At 37.9% G+C, this 15662-nt stretch overlaps 1 protein-coding gene across 1 annotated transcript in view; it reads right to left on the bottom strand.

Annotated features, from left to right (window-relative positions):
• Window positions 1-558: 558 nt before the first annotated feature.
• LOC126162645 (ATP-binding cassette sub-family C member 4-like) overlaps window positions 559-15662 on the bottom strand; it is a 335428-nt gene continuing 320324 nt past the window's right edge. The window contains exons 24-27 of the mRNA XM_049919282.1: window positions 12039-12199; window positions 4857-4986; window positions 3147-3257; window positions 559-3058 (exon numbers count right to left, since the gene is read on the bottom strand). Of these exons, the coding sequence (XP_049775239.1) occupies window positions 2996-3058; window positions 3147-3257; window positions 4857-4986; window positions 12039-12199 (465 nt within the window). The 3' untranslated portion in view covers window positions 559-2995. The remainder of the gene's footprint in view (window positions 3059-3146; window positions 3258-4856; window positions 4987-12038; window positions 12200-15662) is intronic.

The following is a 15662-nucleotide window of genomic DNA, read 5'->3' on the forward strand; positions in this document are numbered from 1 at the left end:
TGTTTAAGATTCCTTTACGTATATTTTTCTTCTAAGTTATTTAATTTTTGGCTGTGTATTTTGAGTAAGACTGCTCATCACATGGGCTTGACTGAAAAATGGCTATAAAATAGTTAAGATATTTCAGGTTAAAGTATAAACAGTTAGCAATCGGTCAGCAACTCCTTGCCAAGACCAACTACCCTCCAGAATTCTTCTGATTATTTATATGCGTAATCCAGACAGCATAAGTGTTTAACTTATATGTTTGGAAACTTGGTGAACAATGCACGCAAGGTATGTTTTACTGAAGTTCACAGCAAATCAATATTAAAAGAATGACAGTGAGGAAATAGGCACATAAAATGAAAATATGAGGAAGGAAAACATATGCACATATGTAACATTGATCTCAAGTTTCTAAGAGAATGCTCATGAAATACTTAGAAGTGATAGTGATCTATAGTATGATTTAAATAATATAACATTGATGGGTACAATGTCTGTATTTTTTATTATGTCTGAATCTTCACAATACTATATCCTTCAAACATGCATGCATATCTGAAGGAAGAGACGCAGTCACTGCCAATTATAGCTGTGATAAACATTACAAAATTGTTTCACATTCTGCAACTATACAGTGACATCAGGTGTTGAAGTCTGGTTCGGCCCAGGAGGTGTGCTACGATAGCCAAAGTTGTTAAGACAACCACTAGCGATAAGTGGGAAATCTGGGTTCAATTACTGGTATCACATAAATTTTCGTGTGTCGTAAACAGCTGATGTCAATGCACAGTTGCAGAATACAAAAATATTTAGTAAATAATATAACACTGCACCAGTTACATTTTTCACATGTAGTGCGATGCGTTTCTGAAACTTATTCCCATTTAGAAGTTCAGCTATTTACATTGACATTTTAAGTGATGCCTGTGTGAATGTGCCATTTTGCTTCCTCTTTATTACATCAATATTAAAGGTTGCACTTTAAAATGGAAATAAAGTCTTCAAATGGGTCATGCTATACATGGAAAAAGGTAACTAAAGCAGTGTTTTATTATTTAAATCATTAATGTCACAGTCGCTGGTTTTCAAAAAGTATGGTACATAAAATAACAAATGCAATAGTTATGTAAAAACAGCAAGACACCTATCAAATTGATGCTATGAAGACTGTGCTAGAATGAACAAGAACCACATCTAAGGAGGACTGCCCAAAACATTAAGAGAGAACAGTGCATCAGTCGGTTTAAAACTAAATGTCAAAGTACAGACACAGAAATGGAGCGATAGACAATACTGTAGGTCTTCCATAGAAGGAGTGTGGGAAACCCTGAAGGAAATTATGGGAGAACTGTTGAATTCAGATGCATCCTCAGATCCTAGAAAATCTTGACTTGGGTGCAACATTTTTGTCCAGTTTTCGATGATGGCTAGTTGTCCTTGTATATGATTTCTGAATATGCCGCTTGGATCCAACTTAAGAGTTTGTGAAAAATCTATTCTGCCTGTCTGAATTTGGATATGTCTTCTTAATTTTGCGATTTATGAAAAAAGTACTCTGTATCGCACTTGAATATTTGTGTTTCTGTAATTTAAAATGTTGTTCACAATTGTATCTTTTTATTCTCATCAGATACGAGAAATTTTCTTGAATTTAGTATGGTGAGGACAGTTTTTTTATGATTATGGACTGAACATATTTGAAAAAATTTCTGCACCTCCTGGATCAGTCTTGTCAAAATCGACTGTCACAGTCAGTTAAAACTAGTGCAGTTGTTTATCTCACTTTAGTGGCAGTAATCTCTAGTAACATGCAATTGTGATATGGATGAAATGGGAATATCAACACAACAGGCTTCTGTATGTATCTTATGTACACAGTTAGCTTAATACAAAAAGTTGCCTACTTCCTCTTTTCAACAATTGTAATCCGTTTATCAAATATGTGTTACAACTGTTTAAACAATTATGAAACTATGAGTATTTTCAATGATTGCGTGAGGTACAAATAACAGCTAAATATTTCTTATGCAAAGGGTTTAATTTAAATAGTCTTTCCAAACAATTAATTGATAAAATCATAGATCAGCTTTTTATACAAACAGTTAAGTGCTACATTTTGCGCAAAATTTATCCAAAGAGATTTGAATACTTTTGTCACACAATTAACTGACAAAATTTTGTACATCATTTTTTGATACAGTCAGGTGCTACTTTTTACACAAAATTTACCCACATATTTGATTTAACAATTTGTCACTCAATTAACTGATAAAATTAAGTAAATCAGTTTCTTGTACAAACAATCAAATACTACTTTTTGAACAAATCTTGGCCAAAGAGGTTTAATTTAAAAAGTTTTGACACACAATTAATTGATAAAATTTAATACAACAGTCTCTTATGTAAACCGTCAAATACAACTTTTTACTCAAAATTCCACCTGCTGGTACCATTGTCGTCACTGTACGTGTATCTAATTTCACTTTGTCTTTACATCTTGTGTTTTTCTATTATGACTATGTCATCACATTCAATGTTTTCTCTAATCTATATTATAGCAATTCACTTATGAATGAAGTATTACTTATCTTTGGTATATAAAATGCGAGATCATGTAGAGAATATAGTATACATTAGCCTCTGAATGTTAATTACTATGCCATTGCACCTGGAGATTTTATCATGAAATATTTGGCTCCAAGGAAACCATTCCATACAAGCAGAACCTGGTACATCTGGAACATTACATATTTTATTTGTCAAACAATATTTGGAATTTATTCATATCAAATCCACACTGAAAATTACATTTGTGCTACTAGCTGCTTATTGAAACAATACATCTGTCATTTATACAATCTGCTGTAGCATCTTTGATGACCTTAGCAGTAGCAATTCTTTCTAAGATCTCCAAAAGTATCTGAGTCCACTGGCTTTGTTTCACTCTTTAACAGCAGCTCTTAATCATGGTACAGTAATTAAGGCACACTCTTGCTTCAATGGTAATTCACAACTTTGTTGTTTGCCCTTCCACAAGACCTTCTTGCAGTCCATGTAATTCACTGTAGCTCTGGAAAACAAAGGAAATACATTTACTTGTCAGGGTTCCAACAATATTAAGAGTAATTAGAATGAACAATCCCTTTTAAAAGACTTACCTGCTTTGCGACATTTCTTAACTGTTCAGCCATGGCATTTCCTGTTTCTTGTACAAGTTTCGACAGGAAGCCAGTTGGATTTCTCAAAAGTATGTGTGGATGGTCATATTCCTGGAAGAGATATTTGATTTGTACAAAGTTTTATACTCTATGACTCATTTTCTAATAAAGTCTCTGAAAATATGTAAAAGCATACAAATACTGTAGATTATTGAGCAAAAATTGGGAAGAGACATGTTGAAATTAGTAGGCAAGATATAACTAAACATTAGTGTGCTCAAAGCTGTCATTATTTACTGCTTGATTTGTTTATTTAACCTGGTCACATTAAAACCCATAATGGAAGCAATATTAAGGTGGTTGACAAATGTAACCAGGTCCTAATTGGCAGATGTGCAGATGGCATCAGAAAACTTGCTGGAGTAACACGACTGTGCAGTGGATGGCATATAGCTGATGATGAAGATTATGTTGGTGGAAAATGCCTTTGTGGTTAGCCATTACATAATTGCTCACACACAAGTTTCTGTGGCTGACATTACATTATGATACCTACATTAGGCATTATATAAAAGTGAGCAGAGTGAGGCAACATTTATAAGATTGAAAGATCATATTTTAAAATTGCAACTACCCCGTTTCTGATAATAAAAAAGATCTAAAATTTTGTTCTTATAGTAATGTCGTATCAAATCCGAAAAATGTAATTCTTCCAGGTGAATGCAACACATAGTCCACTAACTAAGTAGAAAAAGTTGCAAGGTGGCAACAGCTGTATGTGGATGAAGCAACTATAATGGCAGCCACATTAGGTAATTTAAGGAAACCCATTTCTGTGGGAATTACTTCTCAGGACTGCAGGATGTAGGTTTGGAAACCTTCTCTTGAGCTCCCTGTTCCGCCTCTTCTGTGTAGTAATAAACAGCCAGGTAATATTACATGCTTTCTATATGTAATAATGTCATATTCTATTGTCAGAGAAAATTTTATCTCTTTCTAGAGTCTGCTCCATGAACAACTCATGGGTAACATAAATTTGTGTGCAATTTTGCAGGGCATAAGGATACCTCAACCTCTAAAATTCATTTTTGTGATTCACTTGCTTCTGATATTCAACCCGCCAGAATACCTGAGGCTGCTAAGGTGCTACTTCCTGGACTCGGGTAGGTGCGCCGGCCCCAGATCGAATCCACCCGATCGATTAATGATGAGGGCTGGTGTGCCAGTCAGCCTGGATGTGGTTTCTCACATCCCACTAGGTGAATACCGGGCTGGTCCCCATGTCCCGCCTCAGTTACATGGCTCACAGACATTTGAAAACATTTGCACTATTTCATGGCTTACACTAGACGCAGACAGCTCGGGTATACTACTTCTGTCCCGGGGAGGTACAGGGCGGCGACAGAAAGGGCTTCCAGCCACCCTCCGATGCTAACATCGCCAATTCCATAGTAACATAGCCGACCCCACTTTGAAGTGGGGCAAAGGCCCAAAGCAAATAATGACTAGCTTCCGATATTCAAATTAAGGAGCGTTCTTAAAGATGATATATTTAACACAGCATACGTTTTTACTTGGCAGGTTTTGAAAATAAGTACATACTGAAGGAACTTATAAGACACTACTTTTATTAAACAAATTTATGAGACCATAATTTTTGAGATACTTATTAATCACAAGAACTTGCTGAATGAACTTAGTGCAACTTACAACCATCGTTCCAGCATCCATTACGAGAACTTTATCTGAATCCATAATTGTGTTAAGTCTGTGAGCTATGGTCAGGACCGTGCAGTGTTTAAATTTTCTGCGAATTGTGGCCTGAATGAGAGCATCTGTCCTGAAATATAAAACAAATGTGACTTGAGCTACATTGCGAACTTGATGAAGCATCTGATTAAACATCTGAGTGGACATAAATCTAACATCAAATTGTATCCTTACTTCTATGGTAGAAACTAGGTCATATTAGTGTACGAAAACCCTGATTTAGTTAGTTTCCTATAAAGAAGAATTATTTACATGTTTTGGTATAATTTTGGGTAGTTTTTATCGTTTTCCTCCAAAAACAGTAATAATTCAACAATGTAACATTGGATAAAATTTTACATTACACTTTACAGATCTCCTCCAATACTTATTTATGCACCTGCTAGCCAGAACCTTTTGTGTGACACATATTTGTCTCGTATTTCAAACTCTAAAATCAGAGATGGGCTGGATGTGTTTCTGAGGTTCTGTATAAAGATTCCTATAGCTATTTTTTGTTAAACAATTCATTAATAGACACTACCTGACAAAAAATTTGCAACACCTACAAGACATGCTCAGATGTCAGCGTAACCTTATTCACATACACAGCATCGGCAATGTGTAAGTGATAAGAAATAAAAGGATACATTGTCCACTGTAGGCTGTATTGTGCTTCATTAAAATCATGCTGTTAGTTAATTCTGATAGTGAGCCATTATCAAGCACATTTGTTATGCCGTTTATTACATATAGTACCCATCACATTCCTATATGTCACATACATAAAATCTGGAGTCGCACTCCATTGTAACACACTCTACATGCTGCAGCCTGATAACAACAACTTGCTTTGCTTGGCTCAGATGGGGATTCAATGGATTTATGACACCCTTCTCAACCAAATCACTGCATGCTTACACACAAGACAGGGCACAATGTCATATGACGGTCAGTATGACCGTGTTTGGAAATATGTGTCGTGCACCTGAATGGCACTAGAACAGATAAGCACCACATGCATGGTGGCAAATTTCATCCTGTAATTTAAATAGATGGAGATGCTGGCTGACAAGGTTGTAGATGTATAATTTGCTTTGTGAAAAATAAAACACTTGGTACAATTCCATAAAGCAAAGTCCTTCTTTTTTTCTCTCCAAAAGTTGTTTTCCACTTCCTAAATGCAGAGGCTATTTGAAAGTAAGGAATGATCGGTTACAAAATGGAAACCACAGTGGACATGAAAACTGTTTTATCAGCAACAGTTAGCTATATCTTCCAACTACTACTCTACATAGTTGCCGCTCCGACTTAGATAACTGTCATAGCCTTGTACCAACTTTCTGATACTGTCATCATAGAAGGCAGCCTCCGATGCATTCAATCATTTTCTATGCTAGGCTGCAGCTTACTGTCTGTGCCAAAATGTTGGCTTCATAGCTAGTGAATCATCTGAACAGAGATGAAAATTAGAGGTAGCCAAGTCCGGGCTGTATGGGGGTGATCAAAAACTTCCCATTAAAAATGCTGCAGGGCAATTCTCATTGCCTCTGTTGTGAAGAAGGAAATTCATGATAGTTATATAGATGTGGGGCTGCATAAAATTGGGTGAAATCTCCCAGCAGGCACCCATACTATTTTCTAGGCATCTTTATATGCTCGCTGTGTGCTCAGAACTGAGACAAGTGACACTACTGACATACTAGAGACACTGGTCAACACACCTGTGCAAACCTTCATCAGATTTTGACTGTGGTTTCCATTTTGTGACTGATCTTTCCCCACCTCCCGAACAGCCCTCATACATTGACCTCTTATGTTAACACTCATTAGAAATTTGTTACCACCGCTAGTAGGGACTACACACATCACAGATATATTAATTAATCACAGGGATGTGCTTAAGCCTCTTCTTGAACATTTCTTGCTGTAAACGAACAGTTTATGTATCAATAGAGACTCTCAGAGTTGCAATCTGATTCTTCAAGACAGTGTATAGGCTGTAGAAGTGAACGCTTTACTTAGGATAGCTTACAACCTGACCATAAACTTGTGTCAGGGCTTTTGATCAAGTGGTCAGCACTTCTGCACTGAGTATCAGAAGTGCTGAAAGATGACTGTGATCATTAACTGTACAATTTCCATGAAATATGAGCAAGTCTCGGCTCATGGTACCACAGTAACTGCCAAACATACAGTGTAAATCTCCAAGGCATCACCAGAATCATATAGACTGTCAAATGTCCGTATGGCCGTACTCTGAAATGAAGATAAGCAACATATTTCCTGTAACTGACAATGATGAATCTCGTGCGGACTACTGTTGTGACTCTTAGCTAGCCTACTGCATTTTCTTCAACATATATCTTGTACTACATCTTACAAAACAAAATCCAACCACATGATTCACAGCAGGCCCATATTTCTTTCGGATTATGGCAAAGAACGCTTTTCCTTTGCTTCAGTTTGTTACATGTTGAGATCCACACAAGCCTGAATTCTGGTCCCTCAAGTCGCCCATTAATGTCCCTCACCAGTAAATACTGATGAAATTTGTACTTTTATTGAAATATGCTGCCATGCGATACAGCTTATTCCGTGCAACAACCTGTAGAAGATACAATATTTTTATTTTAGAATAGGATCTACCTTGAGTATAATATGCCTTTGAGCCATGCCGGCTCACATTGATCAGTCGATTGTTAGATTACAGAAGCAGGGCACATTCTTTGGTTGTTCTCCATGTGAGCAGTTTTGACTGGCACAAAGACTGACAGTTGGAACTTGCAGGCTAAATTGGAAGGAGCTCTTGCAGGGTGTGGGGCCACTTTACCTCTACTGTCTCGAGGCAATAGTAAATGTTTGTACTGTTCTCGGGTCTCCAGCTGGGTGCAGTCATTTTCAAACCACGATATTTCAACAACGTTCCTTGCCGTCATCTTCAGGTGATACCTGCAGGTATCACTTAAGGAGACGGCAAGGAACACTGTCGAAATATTGTGGTTTGAAAATGACTGCACCCGGATGAAGACCTGAGAACAGTACAAAGAGTTAATTCGCTGTGAAAGCTTAAGATCACACGATAGTAAATGGCTTTTGCAGAGCACAGACTACATTCTGTGGAGATGGTGTTTTTGGTTGGCTGTGGTAATGAAAGGACTCTGGAAATGTGCTTGTGCCAAGCGAGTGGAGATTTGACTGTCACTTCATTACCAGTTCGTCAAATATTTTTGGTGAGATTCTTTCTGTGACTTCTGTGCCTTGTTTTAAAGTTTTAGTGCTGTGATCAGTTTCTCCTTTCCAGAAGGTCTGCTGTGCTTGTTGTTAATGGGGGTTCACTCTGAAAGAACTGAGGTGTACCTTAATGGAAGCAACTCTGTTTCATTACAGACACTTAATCGCAACTGTTCATGAAATGCATTTAAGTTGCATGGTCTGTGTTCAGAGCTAGTGGAGTTATGGTAATCATAACTGCCTGTTTAAATTGTTTGTATTTCGAGTGGCTTACCATAGACCATGTTGAGGTCTGAGCTGTGTGCTGTTCTCCCTTTTAAATACAGTGAAGTCTAATTTAATCAGAGTGCCTTTTCATTGTAATCATTTAATCATTTGTAAAACATTTTAGTGGGTTGAGTCTAATTTAATCAGATTGCCTTACACTTCATTTTAATTATGTATTTGTAAAACATTTTGGTGCGCTTGATAGTTGACCACCTTGAGATTTTTTGTGGTAAATTCTCCTAACATAAGAATGTACTTTTCCACTGTAGGTGTCACAAGCAGCCTGGTAAACCACGTTTCACATCTGTGATTTGCTAGCTTAGCTATTTCAAACAGCTGAGTTTACGTTAGTAAGTGCTGCCCAATTCATTACTTATGGCTGGTTTCTTACTGGAAAACATGTTAGAAGTCAGTGACTTTTCTTCCATTTCAAAATAGTGTGTAATGGCTGTTCCTGCTGCATAATTAGGACAAGTAACTGTTTTACAATTAATTGTGGAGGCATGTAAGCCTTATTGGTTTTTTTTTTCGTTCCTGTGATCAGAGTGCTACTCAGTTAAGTGCTTTCTTACTTATCACCATATTTGCTGATTGTATAGATGTTTGTTTTTTATTTATTTATGTTTGGCTCTTAAATGGTAATATAATGAAATATGTGCCACCATTTGTAAAGCAATGCACTGTTACTAGTTTTCTAAGGTTAGTTCTTAGCCTCTTCTGGTTCATGTTTTACAGAACCTGCCCCATCCACCAGCACACCTGTCAGTGGCAAGTTCCACCATCCATGCTGCTGTCAGGTTACCCTGCCTGCCGCAGGATTGAACTGTATCTTATAACTTCTCCTGGTTTTGTACTCATGTCAATAACAGGCGTGTCGCTACTGTTGTTACCAAATTTAGAGCAAATATTTAAGATATTATATTTAAAATTCAATTTAAAAATGTTAAGCTTTTGATCATTAATATGCAGCTTGGCTGACTTCAGATACCTGTTAATGTTTGACAAATTGCTTAGTTTCTTAATTGTTTAAAAGATTTTTAGGTGACATCAACTGTTATTCTCATTTTATCCTTAATATTCGACAAGTGTTTTTGATTTCTTACTTGTTTTCAAAAGCTATTTTACTGATTGTTGATTTTTATTTAAATAACACTCGATCCACCACCCCACCCCGTGCATGGGTGGCGGGAGGCAACTTTGTAGTCTTCACCATTTTTCATTGCAGACTGCAATTCTATGGCAAAATCTACATATCTTTTAACTGAAGTATTTTCTTACTTTCACCACAGATGGCACAGTAATTGGAGGAATAGAAATGGTTACACTATCGTAATTTACTATATGCTAATCAATGGCCCTCGAATATCCAATGGAACATGGGACTCCACCTCCATGCTGCAGGGGTAGGACAGGCCAGTATTTCATAACTTCTAATTGGAAACATCTTTCATAACATTATATTCCTCTGACATATCGAACAGGACACTACTCAATGTGCCACTGTGGCCGTTTAAGCAAGTTATGACCTTTAATAATAGGCAGTACACTGCAACCAGAGTTCACATATGACCCAGATGTAGAACAGATGGTGGATATAAACATTACAATACTAGTACAGTGTTTATTGGATAAGTGCCTGAATGTCCTTAGGCTGTATTGTCACAATACTGCATTGTCCTAAGCATCCTTGATACCATGTGTCAATCCATGGAGAACTTCCAATTTTCATAATCAGGTAGCACTGTGTGAGTGGGCATGTCAACAAATGCAAACAATCCCCACGTTCTCTGCCAAGGTACTATTTTGTGATGAGTCTACTTTTACAAACCATTGTGGCATTAATCAGCATAATGTGCATTACTGGAGTGTAGACAATCCCTACTGGTTACGGCAAGTTGATAATCAACTTCCTTGGTTGGTTAACCTATGGTGTGGCATCATGGGGAGCAAATACACTGGTCCTTATTTTGTCAATGGCACACTGAATGGAAGCAAATATTGAACACTTTTGGGACAGGAGCTACCAGTACTACTGAAGGATGTTGCCCTGCATGTTTGACAGCCTATGTGCTTTTAGCATGATGACGGCCCAGTGCATTATGTAACTGAATCACAGGAGGTACTATACAGTGTTTACACCGGTTGATGGATCGGCAGAGGTGGCCTTATTAATTGGCCAGCTTGGTCGCCGGATTTGACGCCACTGGATTTTTTTTCTGCGGGTATGTTTAAGGTGTAACAGAAGTGCCAACAGGCGTGAAGACGTGGTCAACCTCATCAGAAACGCCTGTGCTGACATTCTCACAGATATGCTTCTGTCCTGCAGCAATTTGAATAACAGATCACTGAGTGCACTGAAGTTGATGGTACTACGTTTGAACACTTATTCTAATTGGAAAAGTACTGTAGCTTTAGCCTTGAGCCACAGCGTGTTTTATATGTCGGAGGAATACAATGTTGCACATGGGGATCCCAATTAGAAGTTATACAATACTGGCCTCTCCTACCCTCACATCATGGAGGTTGGTTCCCACATGCCATTGGATATTCAAGGGCCACTGAGCAGCATGTCGTAAGTTATGATTGTGCACCCATTTCTATTCCTCTGACTTCAGTGCCATCTGTGGCAAAAGGAAGAAAATGCTTCAGATATAACATATGTAGATTTTGACATAGAATCGTATCTGCAATGAAAAATGGGGGTTCCATTGGAGATTTCAAAGCTGCCTCTCCCACTGATGCACAAAGTGGGGTGCTGATTGAGTTTGGTATCATTGGATGTCCCGCGCTGAGACAAACAAATTGGAATTATAATATTTTTCATCCGATGTGTAATTTTCGAGATATTTCGATATCTTCAGTTAAAATGAACACCCTGTACATAGGGTGTAAAGGCTATAAGTGCAGATACGGTGACGGAGGGTGGTGTACTAAACAACACATCAGTACTCAAGTCATTTGCAGATGAATAATTATAACTACTTCAAGTTGTAAGTTCTTTTTTAAAGGTTAGATAAGAACTCCATGTACTCATGGCACAAGCAAGCCATTAATGCACATTTTCCCTGGGCAGCAGGTCAGGTGTTGAAATGTGGCTGTGTGGACGCAAAACGACTCGTCTATATTAGGGTACAGTAATGACTGTGCAGAAAAATCAGCTCATAAAGTTTGTGTGTTGGTGGAAGACTGTTCAACGCAAAGTGAAAACAACCAAAACACTGATGCGTGTACATATTAAGGTACCACATATAAAAATACCTGCAGCTATAATGCAAAATACCGATGATTACAGATGCCACAGCTTGTGTGGAAACAAGGTACATATGTAAGAACTTTGTTTTCAGATTTATGAATACCCTTCTTAAAAACTAAGCTATCCTTGTGTAAAGGTAATAAAGAGGAATTTGAAGTCGGGGATTGACTGTAGAGACACAATGTTTCCACCAATCTTCATTTTTAGGCAATATTAATGGAAGTGTCTCATTTGTTGAGAAGTAGAGAATAGTGCAAAGCACTCTCATATTCCCAAAGATCTGGTCAATTACCAACAAACATCGATCAATCTTTGAATGTAAAGCAATAGAGAGTTCATTTTATGACAGGTCTTGTAATAAATAATGATACAGCAATGGAGGTACTCACTCTGGATCAACGTTGGCAGTGGCTTCATCAAGCACCAGGATCCTATTATTCCTAAGTATGGCTCTCGCCAGACACACCAGCTGCCTCTGGCCCACACTGAAGTTACTGCCACCTTCCGTCACCCGGAAGTCCAGTGTCTGTATACTTGACTTGAGCTTCACCTGTAAGATTATGGAGAAAAGTGAGTGTAATAAATATGCATAATTCATTTGAGGAATTCTGGTGCAACCATGGCAAGCTACATATAAATTTATAATGGACAGCATAATTAAATGAAGCAATATGGTTCCAGAGACCTTTTCAAGTCTCAAACGTCTGTGATGTGTGTATCCAGAGTGAAGTGATGAATGAAAATTTGTACCAGGGCTGGGATTCGAACCCGGATCTCCTGATCAGTAGGCAGATGTGCTAACCACTATGCCACCTTGCCACACTGGGTTTGCACAACTACATGGTTTACCCTAGCACATGGGTGCATCTCCTCAACCCAAATTCACATTCATTAGGGGAAATACCAAGTGGGCTGAGGTGTGAATGGGAATTTGCAGAGGAGGGAGGTGTGCTGGGGTAGTTCTTGTAGTTGTACCAAGCCACTGTGCGAGGATGGTGTAGTGGTTACAACTTCTGCCTAGTGAGCACGAGACCCGGGTTCAACTCCTGGCCTTGGTAGAAATTTTCATTCATTGCTTCAGTCTGCATACATACATCAAAGGCAATTTTATTCAAACATCATCTGTTCAGTGTTGTAAGCAGGCACTGATGATTCCTCAGAAACTTACATCATATGTAATGTAAAAATTTACTTGCTACATTTGAACAGTTTATTCGGTATCAGCGTTCCACATTCTGATATTAAAAATAGAACTTCTGCAATTTTAATGGGTCATTAGTATTAGATTCTGAAAATGTGTATAATAGTTTACCATGAATTCTAATGAATCAAGAGGAGTGAGATAACCAAGCTGTTGAGACTCTGCACTGGTGTTTAAGTCTTGTTCAGATATCCGTTCTGCCATCTCAACTCGGGTTTTCTAAGGGTTCCCAGAACGTCTACAGGTGAATGGCAGAATGATTAGTTTGAAGAGCCAAACATTGTCCAATCTGAACTAATGTTCCATTGCTAACATTCTCAGAATTGACAAGATGTTAACTCTAACATTCCATTTTGATGTTGGATTATTTGCTTTAGTAAAGTCTTAGGAAGCAGATGGAAGAAACTGCAATATACAAAGTAAAACTTTGATCATACTAATAGGGTTATTGCGAAAATGCAAGGTACATCACAGAGGCTTAGGAAAGAGGAATGAGATTTTCAAGACTCTACTCCATTCGTCCTAAGTCCAATCCTAATGTGAACAAACATAGTTGCGGTGACCAGTCAGGTCTTAGCACAAGTTCACAGGTGTTGTTACGCCATTGGAAGTAGAATCTAATTATGTATTACACATTTTGTGCTATACTACTGCTAATGAAACTTTAAGATATTCTAAAAAGCATTAACAGACAGTAATAGTTTTGCTGGCCAGCATGCTACATGCTTACAAACTCTTATTTCAAATCTCAGTGCACAGTCATTTTCTCTGAACAATTTTCTGCATGACGTTATGGCTACCTCTGATCAGTGCATGTTGGCTTTGTTTATAAACACTCTCTCAATTTCTGCTTTGAATACAAAATGCCAATGTGCCTAAGTTTTCATCTTCTTTTTTTATAAATTTGAGAAACATGGTACAGTATCATTATAAAAATACCACCAAATGTATACAGTTCTGGCTGCATAGTAGCTATTGTAACTGACATGTAATTGCGAAGTTATGGGTTCAATTTCCCTTCATGTTAATTTTTTAATGCATATTTAAATGGCATCCTGTGTTGTGAACTTTACAGTAAATGGAGTGTTGGAGTGTGCAGAAGGAAATAAATTTTTGTATGCAACAATGCACTACACACCATTCCTCAGATTGTAAGTGGTGATCTTCCTGGGTATGAGCATTAAGTTACATTCACACATTCTGAAGAAACATACAGAGAGTAGTAGAGCGCAAAGAAACTTTCCCATTGTGAATACTGAAGATAATGATGGGAAGTTCCCCCTAGCCACCAACCGCTGTTCGGCATTCATGTGGACCGTCATTGTGGTGTTTCTCACTTCTTCATGTTTCCCATGTGTATGGTGAAAGTAGCTGAAACTGTATTGTGTTCTTTTGTGGAACACAGAAGAGGAACACCATTAAAGAGCTGTGCAAAACTGATAGTTCTCGATATTTCTGAGAAGTTATCAGAACAACATCCATTGCTACCAGTAGAGGAACTTGCAGCAGTGACAGCAAAGTTTACAACTGTTTCTGTGACAAGTGTAACATGTCACTGCTGAATGCTGGTGGGATGCAGAACAACATGTAACAAAAGAAGATGACAAAATATGTCACTTGGATGGTTCCGCAGATTGTGTTGTTGATTGGTTACTCATCAGTGTTGAAGGTGGCAGTTCTGCTGAGGAAAGTCTTCATCAGATTCAGATTCAGAGATGGAAGCAGTTCAAAGGTTACCGCATGGCTAATTTCGACTAAGTGTCATTGTCAAGCACATTTGTCACATCTGTATTTCTTGTCAGTTTCAAATCACTCTTAATTACAAGTAAAAAGTGGCCATATTCTGAAATATTACACATGGATCCATACTACAGTGACACCTTTTAAGGTCATATTCTGAACTTTACTGTATATACAATGATATGGTCACTTGGTCACTCCAAGTGTTTTTTTTTTTTTTTTTTTGTTTTTCTTCTATGCTTCAAAAAAAAAAAAAAAATGCAATGTGTAAGCAATGATATTACTTAAAGATGTATGAGGGGCATTCAGTATCTATTGCAATACATTTTTTTTCTCAGCCAATTTTGGTTTAAAAAAATGCAGAATTTGTTGTGGGCATCATGGAATATTCTCACGTCAGACACTATCATTTCATGAACTTCCGATAGGTGGTGGAGCTATATGTAGACCTCAAAATGGTGTCTGTAATAGAAGTGTGTTCCATGCAGAGAGCTGGTGTTGAGTTTGTTTTGGTGGAAAATTAGAGCATCACAGATATTCATAGGCACCTGCAGAATGTCTACAGAGACCTGGCAGTGAACAAAACTATGGTGAGTCATTACGCGAGTTGTCTGTCATCATTGCAACAAGGTTGCACAAATCTGTCCGATCTCCCTTGTGCAGGCCGGCCAGAATAGCTGTGACCTCTACAATGTTGGAATGTGTGGATACTCTCATTAGAGGCAATCAGTGAATCACAAACAAACACCTCACTTCTGAACCAGACATCTCTGGTGGTAGTACCGACACAGTCGTCCACCAGTTTGGGGTACTGAAATGTATGTTGACACACCTAACAGACGACCACAGAGGACAATGAAGGACCTTCTGTGCAGAATTGTTTGCACATTATGAGCACATAGTGACATTTTACTTTGTTCAACATCATCACAGGTGATGAAACATGGATTCATCACTTCAAACTGGAAACAAAACAGCAATCCATGGAGAAACATCACATCACTTCCCTTCCAAAGAAAATGTTCAGAGCCATCCCCTCAGCTGGTAAATCATGGTGATGATCTTCTGAGAC

The sequence above is a fragment of the Schistocerca cancellata genome, chromosome 2 (assembly GCF_023864275.1).
Source record: "Schistocerca cancellata isolate TAMUIC-IGC-003103 chromosome 2, iqSchCanc2.1, whole genome shotgun sequence".
Lineage (NCBI taxonomy): Eukaryota > Metazoa > Arthropoda > Insecta > Orthoptera > Acrididae > Schistocerca > Schistocerca cancellata.